This window comes from Drepanopeziza brunnea (genome assembly GCF_022702325.1).
Source record: "Drepanopeziza brunnea f. sp. 'multigermtubi' strain 214-2 chromosome Unknown ctg10, whole genome shotgun sequence".
In the NCBI taxonomy this organism is placed as follows: Eukaryota; Fungi; Ascomycota; class Leotiomycetes; order Helotiales; family Drepanopezizaceae; genus Drepanopeziza; species Drepanopeziza brunnea.
The window spans coordinates 2,189,249-2,209,711 of NW_027094073.1; the positions used below are offsets into that span (position 1 = coordinate 2,189,249).

Sequence of the window (20,463 nt, forward strand, 5' to 3'; positions counted from 1 at the left end):
ATGCAGACACATTCTTCCGTCCCCGGACATCTGCTTTCGTTGAGGGTCTTACGGAACGAGAGACTTTTACTTTTCCGGAAAAGAAAGGGTTTCGAGGAAAGCTTAGCAAATGAGCTTTTCCAGGGCTGGAGATTGCTAGTCGTACTATACGTACCGGTAGTAGGACCTCGTACCTAGTAGTAGTATAGTACTTATTGAAAAACATGGTGGAAGTCAAAAGAGAGGCTAGCGAGGTCGTATAGCCTTTTGGGGGGGGGGGGGGAGAGTAGTACGTAGTAGGTACCCTTCTTACAGCAGCGGGTGGGGGCGTGGACGTGCGTGGGTTTTGTTGGCCCAGGTCCTAGTTCCTCGCATGCTTGCATACGAAGTATAAGTGTAAGTGTAAGTATGGTGCTGGTGCTGGTGCTGGTATACGAGTAGGTATATGACTGATGCGGGTGGGTGGAAAGAGAGACGAACAAAAATGAGAACGGAGATTGCAGAAGAGCAGAGGAGCGCAAGGGGTTGTCCACGAGGGAGAGGAGATGTTACGAGCTCCTTTTTATTCATTTTTTTATTTTTTTTATTTTTTTTATTTTTTTGGTTTGTGTGTCTCAGCTTGATTGCCTTTCTGCCGGCCTGCTTTTCCGTATGTGTCCTTTACTGTGCACGGGATAGGTACGGTAGCTACCCAGGAGATGAGAGATGTGCGGGTACGGTAGGTTGATCTCCTGTTGATTGTGCGGGAAGGTCATGCGCAAGAGACTCACTCGTCTCTGCATATTTTTTTAGGCCCTCCTCTTCCTGTCCTTGACTTATTCTTTCCGAGGTTTGACTCTCTGCATTTCCTTGCTCCTTTTTTTTTTGGTACTCCCGTTCTTCTGATTTGCGACTTGCGACTTGCGACTTGTCAGCTGATTTCTTCCCTCGGCGGAAGTGGTGACGATATCATGGTTGGTACTACTGTCTACGGGAGAAGGGGTGGGGAAGCTGGAGCCGCTTTTTCTTCTTCTTCTTCTTCTTCTTCTTCTTCTTCTGCGAACCACCCCTCGTTAATCAGCAAGCCACGTGCATCGTACCCGTCCCCTCCTTCTCAAGACCGGTCCGCCGTATATAGTTACTACGTACGTACCTACTACATCACCTCCCCGGCCTCCTCGTCGGTCAGCCACGACTCTCATCTGCCAGCCACGACTTTATCTGCACTCGCACCACTCTGCACTCACCACTCACCACTCCCCATTTCACATGCATCCTCGATCGCCATGGCAACCGCCCAACCGCGCCCCCCCCTGCCACACACGCCCCAGACCCGCACCCGAGGGGGCTCTTCTGTCCCGTGATTGGGCGTTCGCGGGCGTAGAGGTGGGGCCCCCATGTTGACATCGGCTGGCTGAGACTCGAATCTGCCCGCCTTCGTGCCTGCCCCCGCCAGCTGGGAGATTCTCTTGCTTGCTCTGCTCCACGTTACCGTATTATGATGATCACTTTTGATCAATTGATTCTTCGCCGCGACCAGAACATAATATCTTTTACTCCAATCCATATCGGAATCGGCATCGGAACCGGACGACAAATCCGGGCACACGGCGACGGTCGGCATAATTATGTGAGCAGCGCGCAAACGCGTCGACAGATCTTCTCTATTTCCATCACCAACCCCTCGCACCAGCCAGCCAGCCAGCCAGCCAGCCGGCCGGCCAGCACACAACACCAAACATCATGAGAGACCCGCTCGCGCTGCTGGCCGTCCTGGCGACGACGCTGGCCCTGCTCTTCCAGATGCTCGCAGCCCACTATCAACCTCTCCCTTACAACCCGACCAGTATCCTGCTGCCGCCCGTTTCCTCGAGAAATCGGGACCGGGCCTACATCTTGGGGAATACGGCGGACACCCCGACGAGCTTTGTATCACTGAATATATCAGCGACCATTTCCCCAGACCATCTCCTCCTCGATACCATCTCTCCCGATCCACCCTTTCAGAGCAATGGCAGTCATGCCATCCTCCCATCTATCTCTCCCGCCGGGGACATCTCGGTCTATACAGGATCTTGCTCGGCATCCCCCAGCGCGGCCCTGTGGCGCTTCACCCCGGACCCGACCAGCAGTGTCGGCAACGGAACCTGGGAGCAGCAAGTCACCGACCCAGGCTCCGACGCGACAGCCGCGGCGCTTCCAGGCGCATACCTCCTGGCCGCGGCCTTCAGTTTCTCGACGCTGGTCAGCACCAACGCCTCACAGACCAAGATCTACGTCTTCGGTGGCATGTGTCCGGCCGATGCGGCGACGGTGCCAACATGGCAGTCGGCGGCCTCGTATTCGAACCAGATGCTTCTCCTGGACCCCACCGTGTCACCCGCGGCGCCAACGACCTACACCCTGAGACTGCCGACGAACCGAGGGCCACCGATTGCAGAGGCTGGCTTTACCATGACGGCATTGCTGCCGACGACGTCGAGCGGGTCTGGTATCGCGACGCAGCAGCAGAGCTTCGTGCTCGTGGGGGGGCATACCCAGACGGCTTTCATCAACATGAGCCAGGTGGCCATCTGGGGCTTGCCGGAGGAGAGTTGGAGCTTTGTGACGGTGGAATCCCCCAGCACGTCGAACGCCAATACCGAGCTCGCGATCAAGAGCACGGAGCCAGCCGTGGACAGTCGATCTGGGCATTCGGCCGTCTTGACGGAGGATGGGACGAAGATGGTCATCTTCGGAGGCTGGGTAGGAGACGTGTCGCAGGCTGCCGAGCCACAGCTCGCCGTCCTGAGCCTGGGCCAGGGCTATGGAGGATCCGGGGACTGGCAGTGGATGGTTCCGGACCAGCAGCCTTCTGGGAGTGGGATTTACGGCCATGGCGCGGTCATGCTCCCGGGGAACGTCATGATGGTTCTTGGCGGGTACAATATTTCTACTTCGGGGAACTCGAAGAGACAGACGTCGTCCAGTGCCCGTGTCCAGTTCTTCAATGCGACCAGCATGACTTGGGCCTCGAACTATACCAACCCTGCATATCTGACGGCCATGGCGAGCGACCCCGCGAATGGCTCCAGTTCCTCGGATTCAAACTCGAACGCGTTGAGAATTGGACTCGGCGCAGGTCTGGGTCTGGGCCTGGCGGCTATCATCGGGGCCCTTGTGGTCTGCTTCTGTTACAGCCGACGACACGAGCGCAAGGCTAAAGAGGAACGAGAAAAGAACCTCCGAGATTTAAGTCTTGGAGCATCCAACGTCTTTGAATCCCCCAGAAGCCAGAATGGCGTGTTCGCATGGACGGCCAGCCGGTGGAACGGACGGCCGGACAACGGGAGTGCGGGAGACGCGTTGTATGATTCGAACAGCGCGGCAGCTGGGTACGAGAACCTGCCCCGCGGAGTCCATGCAATGGGGGACGGATCGCAGGCTCCGCCGGCCCCCTTTCACATACACCGCAAACCCGTGCGGTCCAGGGCTCGGGGGGTCTACCAACCGACGCCGCATTTCGACTTCGGCACCGGCAACAATCATGGGCGCACGAACAGCCTCGGGACATCAGGTCCAATCCATCCCATCTACGAAGCGGACGAGGACGAGACGCGCAGCCATCACGGGGTCGAAGGCGTGGGAATCGCAATTAGCGACCCAAACTTCGTACCCGGCCCAGCAGTGCCCGACCGCTTTTCGGACCCCTTCAGAGACCCGCCCCCGGCCAATTTCTCCACCCCGATGCGCCGTGGCCGCAGCCTCAGCAGCTCCGACGTAGAAACCCCGGCGCAGCCTCGCCAGCGAGAAGTCCAGGAATGGTTCTCGGACTGGGCAGCAGCCGACGCTCTTCTCAACTCCCAGGCGCGCATTCACTCGAACGTGGGGCGAGTCTCGCCGGCACGGAGGGCCCAACTGATCGCAGCCACCACCGTGTCCTCTGTTTGTGGGGAGGAAGACAATCGCACAGCGAGCAACCTGAGCGAAGGCACCGAACGGAGCGTCCAGATCTCCACGGTGTCCATCTCCCGCTCTGGATCCTCTTCTCAGGGCCGATCGAGGTCGGACTCCTTGCGCGGCTTCATCACGGGTATGAATCCTTTCGCTTTGAATGTAGCCACTTCGACCACGCACGTGGGCCCTGGTACGCTCCCGCAAAGCTCAGGGAGCGGCTCTACAAATAGCTTTAACACCGCACAAACCAGCTTTCCCACTCTGCAAGCAGAGGGTGAGGCGCTGCTCCCGAGACCGGGCGGCGAGGGGTTGCTCTCGGGCGAATCCTCGCCAACTCGTCACCAGAAGGAGTATCTCCTCTCGGGATCAGGCAGCCCGTCGAAATCCAAACCCTCTGCCTTCCTCTTGGGCAAGGGTCGCGCAGGCTGGTTCGGTAGCTTGCGGCGGGTGTTTACCCCCGTGGACGCGGTGGAACGCAATCCCCACGCGCCGATATATAGAGACCACAGCCCGACGCGGGTCGATCTCTCGCCCCGCCGCACCGTCTCGGCCAGCGCGGCGCTGTGGCGGCGGAAACAGGGCAAGGGGGACTGGGAGGACTCGGCGGACATCAACCCACGCTCGAACACCTTCACGAGCTCCTCTGGCATCGGCGAGGAAAAGCCGCAGTTTCTGCGACAGTACACGGACCGCGAGGAGGACGACGAGGACTGGGACGTGGAGCGCGCGGCGGAGAACCGCGTCGTGCAGGTCATGTTCACGGTGCCGAAGGAGCGGCTGCGGGTCGTCAACTGCTCGGAGGGGGATCTGGACGAGGGGGGGAGCTCGGTGGGGGGGAGTGTGCGGAGCCGGAAGAGTCTGCGGAAACGCGCGAGCATGCGGGCCCTCCTGGGGAATCTTAGCTCGGCCAAGCCGGAGCGTGATGGCGGGGAGGGGGAGGGGGAGGGGGAGGGCGATGCGTTGTTGTTTGATTGCGAAGCAGAAGAGCAGAAGGAAAAGGAGGAGGAAAGGGAGGAGGAGGAGGAAAAGGAGGATGAGGAGGAGGAAGCTACGAAAAGCCTCGGCCTTGATAAAGGCAAGGGCAAGGAAAAAGACATGGAAGTCGAGAAGGAAAAACTGCTCCCCGCTGCTGCTGCCGCTGCCGCTGCCAGGGACGAGAGTCCCGAAACGCCGTCGAGGAAGCTAAAGGGCAAGGTGCTTGATATCGTCGAGCAGATTGAGCGGCACAGTAGTCCAGAACGGAGCCCTGATCGGAGTCCGCAACGGGGGGTCTGAGGGGCCGGGGGGGGGGGGGGGGGGGGGGGGTTCACTCTTGATCATCTTGTTTATTTACGTTTTCCGCTCTTAATTGCTGAGCCCTTTTTGCTGTTTGGATATTGAGCGCGGTTGGGGCTGGGGTTGGGTTGGGTTGGGTTGGGTTTGGGCAGGCGGGCGGGCGTCTATCTATAATTTTGACTTTTGGAAATTGGGCTGGCTGGCGTGGGGAAAGATAGAATGATCTTTGGGTTCTGAGCGTTTTACCCTATGTATGTATATATATGTATGTATATATATATATATATATCAAAACGAATGAATGAAGGGAAGCAGGTATGCATTATAAGGATGAATGGATGGATGGATGGGTAGATAATGGGTAGATAGATACGTAATGAATGATTTTTCTTCTGGTTCTGGTTCTGGTTCTGGTTTTAAGGCTGGATGCTCTCGCTTGTGATTGTGCTTGTGATTTTAACTGTAACTGTCTGAAATACCTCGCTTGAACTAGTAGGGCAACAAGGGAGGGGGTGGGTACCAGCTAGCTAACCGAGAACATCTGGCGTCTGGAGTCGACGGGCTGAGCGGCTGATAGTGTCGGACGTATGGGATAGCCTCGCCCGCTGTGAAGTTCTGGATGACTCCTGAGAGGGAATGGAATCATCTTCGACTCGTTTACATTTCTGTGAAAGATGAGAAAGGTGAGATGTTAATGTTTCACTCGGGCATCTGCAATTCTCGACACTTCGAGAGAATCAAAGAAAGTAATTCGATGATGAGACCTTACGCAATCAAGATTTCCACATGGACGAGTCATCTGAATTCTGGCATTCTTCTGGTGCCGACAAAGGGACTCAACCGAGTGTACTACTTTCTTTCAAGACCCAACGAGGTCAAACAACGGCAAAGCCTCACTAACCTCAGGCTAACGAAAGACAACCATTGTTATTATACCACGCTTTCTTTATACGATCGACAATGCCCTGTTCTCCGATCATCAAGGACAGTACTCGGGTACTACTATTAAACCATCGTCCTCACCAAGTTTTGAAAGCATCAAACGCTCCGAACATCGAAGACAAAATAACCACAGCCATGTCTTCATGCACCCACAAAACCACCTTCTTCCAGGTATGTGGTCACACCACGAACGAGGAGCGACACGTCGCCAGCTGTGCTGGTCGATGCCATGGACCCGAAACACGCAGCGAGACCTCAAGAGGCATCTGCATCGCTTGCTACGAAGGACGCCCGCCTCAACAGCAGCCTCCACCCCCGCAATCCGGCCACAGAACCGACTCTCGACCCGCTCCTGTGCGAGGAATGGGCGGGCAGAACGCTGCGGCTGAGAGGCGGCGCCAGGACGAAGAAGAGCAGGCTGTGAGAGATCGCCTGGCTTACATGGCTGCGAGACCTCCTCGTCAGGAAACCGGGCAGCAAGCAAGCGAAAGACAAAGAAGAGCTGATGCTGCCGCCCGGAGAGAGCAGGGCGAGGAGGTCATGATTCCAAGACAGCAGAACGTGCAACAAGAGCCTCCCAGGCAGGAACCTCCGAGACAACAAGCCCGTCCCTCGGCCCCCCGAAGCCAGGCCTGGCGAACCCAGCTGCACAACCTCCAAGATCCGAGCTGTCCTCTCTTTGAGAGGGTAGATGGGGACAACACAGATTGCTGCGTCTGCCTCCTAGAGCTGGAGCCAGGACAGGATGTTGCGCAACTTCCCTGCGGATCAGGCTCTGACGGGCAGCATCGCGGACACAGATCTTGTCTCGTGCACTGGCTTCAAACTAACCCAACATGCCCACAGTGTAGGCAGAGATTCAACATCGCCGTCGACCGTAACAGACCTCAGAGAAGGCCTTCCACCCCGGAATTCAGCGATCCCGAGGCACCCGTGGGACGGCTGGATGGACCGTTTGATGGACTGAGTCACCAGCCTGATCCCTTGGCCCACCCCTTTGGCAACTGGAACCCTTTCACTGATCCGCAGGGTCTGACGTTCGAGCCCAGACTCGCTCGTGCCTTCTTTCCGCCATTCGTCCCTCGGACTGGTGGTGCACTCGGAGACAGCTTCTATGGCCAGCCCCAACAGCCTGCTGGTGGAAACTATCTCGATCATCAAAGAGACATGCAACAACAAAGCCAGCGAGAAGAAGAACAGCGAGAGAGAGATCGCCGTCGCGAAGCTGAGAGACAAGCAGAAATCTGGCAACAAGCTCAGCAACGCGTCCACAGACCCCGACCTGTCGGCGGCCTCGGAAGTCGTTATGAAGAAGAACGAGCGCGATATGACCCCACACTCTTCCTCAATGATCGTAACCCTTTATTCTCTAATCCTCGACTAGGTGAAGAAGGGAGAGAAATTGACCGCAGACGAGCCGAACAGCGTGCGGCGGAGCGTGAACAACAAGAGCGAAACGCGAGAGAAGAAGCCGACCGGGAAGCCCGCGAGCGTTCTGAACGCACCCGACGCGAGATCTCAGGGCTCCGATCCGAGGTAGCGGCCTGGGAATCTCGACGGGAGAGAGAATTCGACCAGGGGGTCGGTGAACTGACTGACTGGAGTACCAACCTGGTCCAGCGCAACCGCGTCGCCAACAGCCGTGAGACTGAAGCTGAGGAGGAGTTCCGCACCCCGGACCGAAGAGAGCATGGTAGCGAGCGCAGACTTCGGGAGGCAAGGCTCAATCTTGCGCGCATCCAGGTGAGGAATGAGAGGAGTCGTATTGAGAGGGACTTTGACGAGGTTCTACGACGCCGAGATGACCTCGATCGCTTCAGAGGACCTTACTAGGTGTGAGACTGGTGACAGACTCCATGAGCCTCTGATCTCTACTTTGTAACTTGTAAGTTGTTTCTTCGCGTAGATTGCGTTGCTTTGACATTTTCATTTTGAGCGCCTGCTAGCCTTCCGAAATACCACATTTTATACCCCTAAATGAGACAAAATTCTCTGTATCCATGGACTCTTTTTACCTGTGATGAAGTTTGACGTGATCTATCAAAGGAGGTTGTGGTTAGAAGACGCATGCCAGGGGAAGCTGGTCACATGCTCGCCTGGCGCTGCCAGGGCTCGCTAGAAGCTTGGACCGGCGTTTTCCTTACTTCGGTCAGTTGTACACACTGAGCTTCAAAGATATCCAGACACGACTTTGCCACCAAGTTCTTTTCTCGTCATCAAAGCTCCAAGACCTTCGTGCAGATTTCGCACGTTGGAGGTGTAGCTGTGTCATGGTATCATCGCGGCATTGACTGACCATGCTCGTCGATCCTTCGCCGTTGACCTGATATCAACACTTCAGAGGTTGTTCGAGCTCGAAGTAGCCGGCCGGCTCAATGAGGCAGGAAGTTCTACATCAAAGTTAGTGGTACATGTTCCCGAAGCTCTCACGACTATAGGAGCGAATCGCACAGCTGCTGCTAAAATACATTCGTTCAATGCTTCGCTAGCTAGCAAGCACGCACGCTCATCATCCCGGGGCGATGATTGCCATAGGCGGCCGCTGTCCCTGATTCGCCCTCCAAGTATTTCCACTATGTTGGAGAAACTTGTTCACATTGACTAATGACTAAGAGGGGGTTGACCTCAAGCTACGATCATTCACTTAAGCAAACGCAGTATGGGACCTGTATAGCTTTTGCCACCAGGCTGATACCAAAGTGGAGAAGTAGTGTGGACAATCAACGTTTTTCCCAATAAAGTAAAACATCAGAGCGGTTTCTTGACTGTAAACTATAGCGCGGATCCGCTCCACAGAACTGCCGAGACTTGAATTGATTCCCAGAATGTTAACGAGTTGAGATGTTGCTCACAAGTCTATCCCTTTGATGTGATTCAAAAAAGCCTATCAATCACGACGCTTGTGGAACCTACTTGGATGGAGGACCTCTTGAAATATCTACGTGATTCACAAAAAGATCAGTCAATCACGTAGCTGGTAGACATATCTGTTTAGAAAGAGGGCCTCTTGAAACGTTTATAAAAGGACCCATCGGGACCGCAACTAACAGAACAGAATTCAGATCATTAATAACACAATCCAGACTCCTTAGCCTCAATACTCTTTCACGACTTACAATACATCTTTGCCTTACACCTTTCTCGGATCTTCGCTCGTCCGCCACTTACAACTTCGAGGAAACCTTCAGGGTACCTTCTTCCAACTTACAGAAAAGCATACGGAAAAAATACACAGTAGGTCAAGATGCCCGACAGGGCAGGAACTCTGCCTTCAAACAATACCATGGTTGATTTTTTACTGATTTATCTCCTTCCTACTATAGCACGCACCACTTTCAAGATGGGATTCGTCATCTTCTGCAGCAAGCCTAACCTTACCACCCTCACCGTCACCCTGGACAACAAACTAATTCTACGACAAGCTTTCAAAGGTAAACAGGTGAACGAAAAATTGAGGAAATATTGTGCGAAGTATGGTGCAGAAAGCCATATGTAAGTTAAATCTTGCTCGTCCCGGTTGAGGAGTCGCAGAGCACAGCTAACCAATAGCGAAGGCCTGTTCTGATGAGAAGTGTCTTTGGAAACGACTGCATCGAAGAAGTTACTCACGAGCTTGATCGCGACCTATACGATCGCCTGGGTCTGGAGGAAAATGTGAGCCTGCGCTACCAGTATACAATGCTGAACAAAAAAAACGAGCAGCCGAAGATTGGGCCGAGCTCGAACCTCAGCCATCCGCTGCAGAACTGTCTAACAAGGATCTCGTTTCAAGCGTACTATAAGACATCGAGGGAGGATCTGTCTTCAAGGCTCGCGGCTTATGAGAAATCTCGCAGGGAGAACGAGGAAGAATTCTCCATGTGGGACACCTGAATCAAGGCACTGCTCAGGAAAGATGGTCCAAAGATCACGAATATCATTGCTTTGGAACTTGGCAGCCACCATATAGTCAACCCGGATGTCGAAAGCAAGGAGATGGACCCCGGCACTGGTATGAAGTTGGCGCTCCTCATGCATATGAGAAGGATCCTTTCTCGTAAGTCTCCATCCCGTCCGCGTCAGAATACGTATATGCTTACCACCGTCTCAGCGCAAGAAGGAAAACTTTTGCCGTGTTTCATCCAGGACCCTACGTACTCTAGATTCGACAAGGAGTTCTTGAAAGGAAACGCATTCAACGTCGTCGACGACCCCGACGCTTTCTCGATGATCAATGCCAACAGCCTGGTAATGAACAGTACGCCATCCTCTACCCATAACCCCTGCAGCTGCCGTCAAGCGCTAACACTACAGAACAGTGGACAACGAAGTCTCCCGCTTGTGGTGGATCTGCGAGGGTACGTGGCCCGCCGTCCTGATCACCGAGAACCACTGGGTGGACAAGAAGAGAGAGGCGGATTTCGTTTCCCAGCCTCCTTACATGCTCCCCGGCCTGAATAAGATGTTCGAGGCCTACGAGCGAGACGAGGAATTCGACCAGAGCTGGTTCTACTGCGAAAAGGGGATCCTCAACATCTACATCCGCAAGGATGAAGCCACGCCCGCTCTCACCCAATAAGGTAGAGAGGGCCGGCGATCGGTCGGTCCCATACCAGCACCAGAACCGACCCATTGCTGAGATCGCCCGTATGCCTGATCAGGGCACGGTATCTCTCTCTGCTGAGCAACGAGCCTGTGCTGATGGTCGATCCCTTCAATCGTGTACAACAGCAGCACCCCGTGGCTCGCCCTACTTTTCGGATAGGCATCGGCTGTGGAGTTTGGAAAAACCGTCACCTTTCGCACAACGCATTCCGCATTCCGCATCGCTGCTTTTCTTTCCGGGCTTCTCTTTTCGTTACCGGAGAGCTTACCGCACTAGAAAAAAAAAAATAGAAAAAAAAATCAAATTGTTCCCTCTCAAGTCAAAACTGTGTGCCGTTTACTGCTCCTAATCGCGATGTGCACTGCCGTGGTGTTTCTAGTGCCCATCCAGAAGACTGAACGAGCGTATTCCCTTCAACAATCTTCTCGTGAATACCGTGATGGGGGGAGTGGCTCGTCAAGTTAAATTCTCGAGCTCGTCCGTTAACCCGCTAAGCACCGTGTGCTTCCCACCTGTATTCCCTACAAAAACACAATCCCTTCACGAAGGGCTCTTCCCGCCGCCCTCCAACCCCGCGGACTACCTAACTCTGACCCTGACCCTGACCGAACCCTGACGAGCGCTCATAAGTAAATATTAGCCGAGCCTCAGTAAACGAACGGTTCATGCACACTCTATCGAACCATTGGCGAGGTCATTCCTAGATCAGAATTGAGATTGAATGGTTTAAAACCCTTCCAAGATTGTAGTAGCAATGTTCTTTCACTACTGAGGGTAGCCCTCCCTTATATGGGGAGGGGGAAGGAAAAGTCGGTTCAGACGATTAACCGAGGCGGGAGTCAACAGTAGGACATACCAAGAGCCAAGGTACCTAGCAGTTGGGTGTATCCATCTCAGGTATAAATTCACAACGTACCCCCGCGACAAAAAAAATCCCTCAAATGAAGTGCAAAAATATTACGACCGTATTCCTTTGCATAGGAACACTCCAATACCCCCCCCCCCCCACCCTTCTTGATCCTATATTATCACCACCCCTCCAGATTAAGGTCACAGTTCCACGTCTGCAAATGGGCGATATACTGTATCAAAGGTATGAACGAAGAAATATGATTTTAACTCAAAACTCTCATTTTCTCCCCCTACATCTGCCACGGAGGTGCCCGTACTCCCCACATGCACAGAGGTTATAACAGTTAGCCCACACATGTCCTTTTCCACCACAGAAGCCACAGCCCAACGTGCTTCTCGCACCATCCCATTTCCCCGGCACCTCATCACGCCCTCCGCCGATCGAGACCTGGCCGCTCCCCCCGTTCACAGTTTTTGAATTTGCCATGATTGCATCTCGCGCCCGCGCAACCATCACAGCGTGCGCCTCCCGCCTCTCTCGACGCGTGCGCGCTCTGAGCCACCTCCGGGTCGGCTCAGCACAGCCCAGCGGACTGTAATCGTAGCAAGAGGTATCATAGTTGTACGCGGCGCTGACAACGTGCAATTCCCTCAGCCGGGGGATCTGGCGGATGTCGGTCTCGAGGATGGGAAGGAGGGCCTCGGCAAGCGTGGGAGCCCGGCTCCCGGGCTCCGTCTGCCGCTCGACCATGCCGTATCGATCCTCGAATGCGAAGATCTTGATGGATTCGACCTTCGGGCAGAAGTGGACGATGAAGGGGATGTAGAGGCGGAGGGAATCCTGGAGCCCGTGATCGCAGCGGCAAGCGCCGCGCGCGCATTGGTGCAGCTTGACGTCGCCCGTAAAGTCCAGGCGCCGTAGTAAGGCGGCTTTGGCGGGAGAGATGGACCAGAGGAATCGTAGGAATGGATCGTAGGCCATCCATCCTGGCATCTTCTGGAGCGGCAGGTGTTGCTGGATGATTTGCTTGACGACGTTCAACTTGCGCGGGAGGCGACTATCAAATGGAGGCTTGGCGGGGCAGGGCCGCCACTGCTTGGTCGCTTTGAAGTAGAGGGTAGAAGGTGGGCATCCACCCATAGGGGCTAACATTTTGAATACGAATCTGTTGCCGCCATACAAGAATTGGGTACCCGCGTGGAAAGCCTTGCAGACTCGGAGGCAGGCGGCGTCGATAGAGGCCCGCCTGACATCTCTAAACTCGATATACGCTCCGTCCAAATCACTTCGTATATTCTCCGATCTGAATTCTTCGTGGGCTTCAGGCAATTTCTGGACTTCGAAACCATCATTTTCATAGGTCATGATGTTGTAATGCTCTTCGTTCCACTCGCGTTTCCAGTTGCAAGTGATCATCATTGGCTGTAGACACAAACGTTCAGGTTTGAGAGTGAGCGAATACTCGAGAATGAGGTGTAGGATTTCTAGAAACAGGGTCGTCAATATATGTAGTCCTTGATTTCTCTTGGAAGGGCCGGCAGAATGTACCTCTGGGAAAACTCAACACATGGCGCTCGTGTCCCACGGGCAGATTCCATTGATGCTCGCTGCAATGGGCAAAGATCTCTCCCCCGGCTTTTGGCTTATCAATCTGCTTGAGAGTTTTCTTATAGCGTCTCAAGTAGAAATGTCTGTTTTTGGCGTTCCGTGGGGAAACACGTTGGAGACCACGATCCCCCTTCCATTGCTTCTTTTGGTAGTAATCGAGCGCTGGAACTTGTCAACTTTGCACATCATCGGGAAGGTTGATAGTACTCACTCTCGCGGATGATGCAACGCTGACCTTGGTCGTCCAAGAAAAATATGTCTTCCTTCTTGTACTTACGTGCGAACATCTCCATCGCAATATCCTCAGGAGCGAAATCAAACTCAGCGGGGGTGGCCATTGCCCACTCTTGAATACCCTCAAGGTAATAATTCTCTGCGGTCTGGCGTAGCGGTGTCCTCGTAGGATAAAAGGGGAGGAGTTGGAGGTGGTCCAGAGTATCCTGAAGTGGTGATTTGGAAGGCAAGAAAGGAAGAACGGCAAGAAGTGAATCGATACTGGTATCGTTCGGGATCCAGGCCATAGTCGCCATTTTGTATAAAAGTTTCGTCGAGGGATTGTCGTTGATCTGGAATTTTTGGAGATTAAAATGATTATTAGAGATTATGAAAGGGGTGGAAGTGATGTTGATTGAAAGAGGAATAAAGAGCGCAACTCCAGCTGTATATAAACTTCCCGAGCCATTCTGAACCGGGCCTTCAAAAGGATACATTGAGTGTGAATGGTGGGCGACGGTGAATCACCGAGGCCGAGTTGACATTTGGACTGCGAGCTGGTTGGTACCTTAGCATATTCGGTGCGGTTTAGAACAACTAAAAAGACATTCAAGCGTCGAGTGACTATATTAGATTTCACCAGTCTTGGGCACACTGTGAATAGAATTTGACAATTGAATATAGAAATATAAAATATCAAGAGCTCAATGACTAAGGGTATCTAGTATCAAGACTCATCTAGCAATGTCGCGGCTCGCTATCTTTATAGCTTCCTGTTGTGCAAAAGCAGACCTGCAATGCCCATTGCAGTAAACAGTCCTATAACCTTGTTAACCGCACGACACTTACTTAGGTCCGGCTACGATTGCTTCTCATCAATCACCATAACGTTCAGGTCCCCAAGCCAGATCAAACACAATTCTAGAGTGCACTTAGATGGCTAAACAGTTTCCTGGTCATCAGGCCTGAGACACACATGGCCAAATTAGCAATCGAGGGTAGCTGCCGTCCGTCGCCTTCATCGATATCCACTCAGTCCTCTCTAGGCTAATGGCAAGTCAAAGTTAGCGTCGACGACTGACGCCCATCAGTTGAAACTTTTCATCCGAAGAAGAACTCAACGAAGGCCAGAAGAGCATGAGGGCCTTCAAGTATCGGGCCCGTGGAGTTCTATCGTCTGCAAGTAAAGCGTATGTACTACTGCCAAGGTCACCCATCTACCCACCTAGGTACCTACCTACCTACTGCCTTCATCTAAGCAGGATCTGCGCTCACCACATATGAGAACCCTCCTCCGAAACCGATCAACTACTTGCTACCTATCCCGCAATAACATTACAGAAATATCATAGCTCAGCCCCAATAGAGAGTCCCCATAATCCATATCCAAAATTTCCAAGCTTCGCTACCAGATTATCAGAGCTCCAGTACCAAAGAAGAAGAAGACCTGCCTCTCCCACCCGCTGACAACAACACCAGACAACCCAGCAACCTCATAAGCACTGTCCACAATCCATCCATCCATACACCCAATCCAATCAACTACCATACGCAAGCCCGATCAAATCCAAATTCCAATGACAACCCCCAAACCACCATTCATCACCCAATCGACCTTCCCCGTCGTAAAACACACCCACATACCCCGTCCAGCTTTCCAGAATCGAGAATTCAGATATACCTCTGCGGTATGAAAAGTAGATAGAAAGACTCCGTAAGCGGGGTTGGGTTCGACTCTTCCCTGGCGCATTGTCAATGAGTTATCCCCGGATCTACATCAGTAGCCCTTCGCTTCGAGCGGCCGACGCGTCTTTGCTGCGTTGAAGTCTCTTCGCGGAGGAAATGGATTAGATAGTTTGGTTTTATTTTATGCACACTTCTGCTTCGCCGACCTTGCGTTATCGGAGTCCTCTTTGCCTTATCTTCTATCTACTTTTCCCAAGCGAGAGCGACGTCGAGCTCGGCTGCTACAGCTATGATGCATACATTTCTCTCCGCTCTACCCATATATCTACCGGATCCCCTTCTTCTAAGCGTCTAGAGGATGCCCGCCAGCCGTCCCGAACGCCAGATACCTCCCATGTTATCCCCTACAGCCTCGTGAATAAATGATGGATGTTTACAAACAGGTGAGATCACTCCTCTCTGAATAACTTCACAAGCAGAATTTCACGACATCCCAGCATCCAACCACCGACTGGGCCGCTCCTGGAACGGGAATTCCGGCTTCCCGCACTCCTTCTTCTGCGCCGCCCACTGGGCGATCCTCGTCTTGTTCCACATGCTCTCCCACCTCACGCCCTCTCCATCTTGCACGTCGACTCGCTTGCCGAACGAGACGTGCTTGGTGTCGATGAAGCACTGCTCGCCGTTCCAGCGCGCCTGGAGACAGGAGAGTTTGTCTTGGCAGGCAGAGAAGCAGGCGTCGGCGGAAGAGACGCCGGCGATGATGACGTTCTTGGAGAGGTTATCCCAGGAGGCGAGGCGGGTGGGGATAGTGTCAGACACCAGATCATTGAAGAGCTCTGAGTAGAGGAGCGGGGACTAAAATGTGTAAGTCTGCGATTTCCTGATCTCACCGGAGAGCCGGGGGGAAAGACTTGAGGGAGTAGATACGCACGCTCTTGTTCTCCCTCTCTGCCTCAAAAGCTGCCAGCTGCTCGGCTTCGACGTTAGAGATGTGATGCAGCGTCACTAATGGCTGACACCAATGGTCATCCCCAAAGGGAATCGTGCTCTGCGTCTCCCCGTTGATCGTCGGCCACGAGTTTTTCAGCGGCATGTTATACTCTTTCAGCGCCTGGGCCAGCGTCCAGTCTCCGCAGCACTCCTCGTGCATCCGCGAATCCCATTTTGCGGCTGTGCCGTTGTGCGTTACGGCGAATGCACGCATCGCCTCTCGCGACATCAGATAGCCACTCCCGCCGTGGCCGAAGGGGAGACCATTGATGAGTGCTAGTGAACCCATGTATGATTCTTTCGAAGGGTCGAGTCGCTGAATCCACGTGATGAGAGAGGACCAGACCACGTAGGTGTCAGCGTCGATATGAAGATAGAAATCCATTTCCGGCTTCATCGCCCAGATTTTCTCGACAATGTGCATATTCTTGTACTTGTCGAGCGTCCAAGCGGCAAGATCACTCGTTATCCGGGCGTCCTTCAAACCAGACAGCTCAGCCATGATCCGCTCGGGGTCCCCAATCTCATACTGTTTGCGGTAAAGGTCGAAATCGGGATTTTCTTCTGTCAAGGAGGGCGAAATGGTATCAAGCGCATCGTAAATTGGGGTTTCCCCAATCGTCTGCGCCATATCTGAGAAGATATACACGTACGGGGCACAGCGCAGCGACGTCTTCAACTGTGTTGGGATCTTTTTCTCCGCCTCCGTAGCCCCCGTCTTGACGATGATAACGACTCTGTCGAATCCCGTCAGGCCCTCACAGCCCTCCCTCAAAGTGCCATTGTGCGGGCTTGGGCTTCCCGGTCTGTCAGTCCCGGAGCTCCATTTCCATACGGACTGATATATCTTTCCGCTGCTATTGTATGACAGGTGCAATTGCACCAGTGCAAACAAGATCACGGCGGCCACAAGCAAGCGGATGCCGAGAGAGCGTGTGGGCGGCCGTATGGGGAGCTTCAACATGGTCGTCTCGTGTAACGGTTGTACAAGTCGTCGTGACTCGATGTTGGCGTCGTGACGTCGTCTGAAATTAATATTCAAGCTCGAGTTTGTGTCTCTTTTTTCTCCAAGTGCCACAGCATTTCTTACCAGCGTGGGCGATTATAGGGGATGTTTGAATAATTTGGAAAGCGGCTGCGTGCAGGTTGATCGGTTGGGGGCGGCTAGTTAGGTAGTACGTACGATGCGAGTGGTCGGGGACACTTTGTCAGCCTCGCATTAACTTGGAGTTGGGCTGTCGGCAGTACACCACCAAATTGAAGCCGGCCAGTTTCAAAGCGACGGGTGGTGGCGATAGTGGCGGTGGTGATAGTGGTGATAGGGGTGATAGGGGTGATATTAGGTTTTCCCGATTTCGCCACGATCGATCCGCTTACCAAGGTGGGTATGAAAAGCTGCTTGATTGTCCTCTTACCTCTTATTTCAACGGATCGGTATGCCTGTTTGCTTCGGCGGTGCCACTAAAGACAATGCATGCAGTCAAGTGCATATTCTGTACACAGAGCCTGCCGATCATGAGCTGGTCATGGTCCCATATTTGGCTGCTTAGCTTCCATTTAGCCAATTGCTCTTTGATCGCCATCGCTGCTGTGCGATGACCTGCTTGCTCCTCCGAGGAATCGCGGATGCGATAATCCAATGGCAAATAGATATTGGAAACTAGATCTATTGCAAACAAATCACATTCCGTCAATAGCTCCAGAGCAGCTTCCAACCCCGAAAATCGATCAGAGAATTCCATACGCATTGTTTCCACGCTGAGAACACTGATCAGAGCGTTGAAATAAGCTCAAGCTCAAGCTCAAGCTCCAGCTCAACAGGCTCCAGCACCCTCGCCTCCTTGGCGCGACCAAGCTTTCACAGCGTCAACAACGTCGCATGCATCATCAGAAAAGCTCTCTAAAGAAAAAGAAAAAAAGCCTTGCTTTGACGCACTTACCTACCGTACTTAATAACCAGAATCAATCTCACACCTCGGATTCAACCCCCGTCTAACAGCGAAGATTCCGTCTCAACACCAGAAATAGACTAGCATCCACTTATCCCCTTCATTCATTCTACATACATACCTATATACCTACCTACATATTCAATAACGAAGAGCTCGCTCGGTATATATATATATATATATATATATATATATATATAAATCCCCACCCCCCCCCCCCCCCCCCTTGAAACTTCACATCCACGGAGCAAGGTAAGCTCGGCAAGGAGACAGCCAGCGAGTTCAAGTCTTTGATACTCAAGTAGATCGTGAAAGCGGTTAATCAGCTAACCTTTTTTTTCCCACTCCCGAAATCGCATTGGCATACCGGTGCTCTGATACTCGCTTATTTCACTCATTTCAGCTTCCTCTGTTTTTTTTGTTTTTTACTTGTTTTTTTTGTCACTGCAAGTTAATACACCCTCAGATTGTCTTTGAGAGAAAAAGAAAAGAAAAAAGAATTGCTGCTTGATCAAACCGGCTACTTCGAAGTGCAAGGGATGAGGAAGCCTGCGGACGGGCAAAGCTTCCAAATATTTTTCCAGAGTGAACTCTCCTCTGCCGTAGCCTATTCATATCTTCATACAAGTGGACAGATAGAAGAATTAGAGGCCTAGCGCTCGTAGCGCGAAGGCGGTCCGCGAAGGCGTATCATATCTCTCACTACGCGCTATTCTCCTTCTTATACAGAAGGGGCTCGTTCGCCTTTCCCCATACACCACGTTCTTCATCTCGACGTCCGGCGCTTTCCTGTCGTGAAATTCCTGCTCCAATCTCGCTGCTATGACTTTTTTAAGGTCGGTCGGTGATTTCCCTATCATGTGTGCAAGCGGCAACTCGCAGTCCGGACACCCCCCCATCTCCAATTGGTCGTCAGACACGTCTCGCAGCAGGATCTTGCCATGCCGGTACCACCCAAGACGGGGCTCGTAAATGAACGTCACGCTCTTCAAGGAGGGGAAGCCGTACAGCCACGGCGCCATCCAGTCCCCGCCCCAGCCTAGGAACCGCTGGTGCCAGATATCATGCCGCACGCCGAAACCGCCCGCAATTTTGGTGCTCCACGGCAGCGCGAGGTGCTGCATGTCTTCTAGAGCCGAGTGGTGGAAAGAGTGCCCGGTAAACGAGTGATCCCACCAGACATGCACGGAGGAGTTGACTCTCAAGTCGCCCGTCGCTTCCACGGGTTCGTTTTCTGGAAGACTGTAGGTAGGGAGGTAGATGGTGTCGACATCGGGACTCCAGAACGTCGAGCCCGGCGCCCGGCAGCTCTGGGGCAATGGGCCTGCTTCAGCGTTCGGGAAATTGAGCCTGAGATATTTCAACCCTACTGCGCGGGACTCATGGTTGATGTGCAGGATCAAGGGGATGCAGGGTGAGGAGGTGCTGTATATGGATTTGTGGAACGCGTAGAGGCTTTCCCCAACGTCTTCTGTAAAGTTCTCGTGGCCGACGTGAAGTTTGGGCACGCTCATGCGTAGGACTTGAGGTTCAGGCATGGCTAATACCCAGATCATATCCCGGACTTCCGGCGGCAGCCCGCCAAATGAAGGAGATTGTTTTGCCAGCAGATCCGCCTTGGAGCATTTTTGAGACGAGGAGGCAGAGGATTCGTTCCTTGAGGGATGCATTGGAAGTTTTCCTCGATAAATATGATCAAGAGAAGAGATATTCATGTTCAAAAGAATGCTTAAATAGAGAATGAAGTGTGCGCTGGCTTCTCGGAACCTACCCTGTATAGGGAAAGACGTGTAATGAAACGCTAAAAAAACATCTCAGCATAGATAGAGCATGAAGAAGAATACGAAGAAGAAGAAGAAGAAGAAAATAGGGGGAAATAGCAGTCTTGGTAGGCCATATGGAGGGGAAGGTGCCCCAAATGAAGACCCAACGTTGAGAATTGTGGAGGGGAAGGGGCCTTCCAACTAATGGCCGAACCTTGAGAATTGGGAAATCAGATGGCAAATCCACATCGACTGCTGCAAGAACGAGTGACACCGGAGAGACTGCGCTCACTATGCAAGATTCTCGAGAAATTGAATGAGTAACGGGCGCGGGACTCGGTGATGGCTGTGGACAGCACTCCATGCAGATGCTGTTCGGGATAGACGGAGGAGCTCTGTAATCTTCACGGAATTTGGTGAAGTTTAGTGTCACACTGCGCGTAACTACTGCCGCGGTAGAGTAAGTCTAACTGGCACGTGGGGGCCTCCGTTGGAAATCCCTCCGGGTGGATATCACGAGGAATATTTCAGATTTTGTACCACTGGCAAAACTGGGTGATGGGTAGAATAGGCGATGGCCGCGGCGAACTCCATTGGAATAGGCAATAGGATGGGGCTGAAAGAAAGTTAGCGGGTCCTTATGTGAATTTGAGAGTGAGGAAGTGAGGAAAACGAGTCAGTCGCTTGTTTGCTTGAGGTAAA

General features: G+C 53.0%; 6 protein-coding genes across 6 annotated transcripts; 3 read left to right on the forward strand and 3 right to left on the reverse strand.

Moving 5' to 3' along the window:
• Positions 1 to 1,701: 1,701 nt before the first annotated feature.
• L3040_006262 (uncharacterized protein) lies at positions 1,702 to 5,169 on the forward strand (the record flags this gene model as incomplete). Its single annotated transcript, XM_007293058.1, has 1 exon — positions 1,702 to 5,169. One exon carries the CDS (start codon positions 1,702 to 1,704, stop codon positions 5,167 to 5,169), a length of 3,468 nt encoding a protein of 1,155 aa, XP_007293120.1.
• Positions 5,170 to 6,246: 1,077 nt separating this feature from the next.
• Positions 6,247 to 7,944, forward strand: L3040_006263 (uncharacterized protein; the record flags this gene model as incomplete). Its single annotated transcript, XM_007293059.2, has 1 exon — positions 6,247 to 7,944. The coding sequence occupies one exon, from the start codon at positions 6,247 to 6,249 to the stop codon at positions 7,942 to 7,944; it is 1,698 nt and encodes a 565-aa protein (XP_007293121.2).
• A 1,507-nt stretch (positions 7,945 to 9,451) lies between these two features.
• On the forward strand, positions 9,452 to 10,669 carry L3040_006264 (uncharacterized protein; the record flags this gene model as incomplete). Its single annotated transcript, XM_066157129.1, has 5 exons — positions 9,452 to 9,603; positions 9,666 to 9,971; positions 10,050 to 10,147; positions 10,202 to 10,348; positions 10,410 to 10,669. 5 exons carry the CDS (start codon positions 9,452 to 9,454, stop codon positions 10,667 to 10,669), a joined length of 963 nt encoding a protein of 320 aa, XP_066011356.1.
• Positions 10,670 to 11,825: 1,156 nt separating this feature from the next.
• Positions 11,826 to 13,687, reverse strand: L3040_006265 (uncharacterized protein; the record flags this gene model as incomplete). Its single annotated transcript, XM_007293061.2, has 3 exons — positions 11,826 to 13,033; positions 13,098 to 13,319; positions 13,369 to 13,687. 3 exons carry the CDS (start codon positions 13,685 to 13,687, stop codon positions 11,826 to 11,828), a joined length of 1,749 nt encoding a protein of 582 aa, XP_007293123.2.
• Positions 13,688 to 15,539: 1,852 nt separating this feature from the next.
• L3040_006266 (uncharacterized protein) lies at positions 15,540 to 17,013 on the reverse strand (the record flags this gene model as incomplete). The annotated part of the gene is made up of 2 exons (XM_007293062.2): positions 15,540 to 15,914; positions 15,991 to 17,013. 2 exons carry the CDS (start codon positions 17,011 to 17,013, stop codon positions 15,540 to 15,542), a joined length of 1,398 nt encoding a protein of 465 aa, XP_007293124.2.
• Positions 17,014 to 18,642: 1,629 nt separating this feature from the next.
• L3040_006267 (uncharacterized protein) lies at positions 18,643 to 19,668 on the reverse strand (the record flags this gene model as incomplete). Its single annotated transcript, XM_007293063.1, has 1 exon — positions 18,643 to 19,668. One exon carries the CDS (start codon positions 19,666 to 19,668, stop codon positions 18,643 to 18,645), a length of 1,026 nt encoding a protein of 341 aa, XP_007293125.1.
• Positions 19,669 to 20,463: the final 795 nt, after the last annotated feature.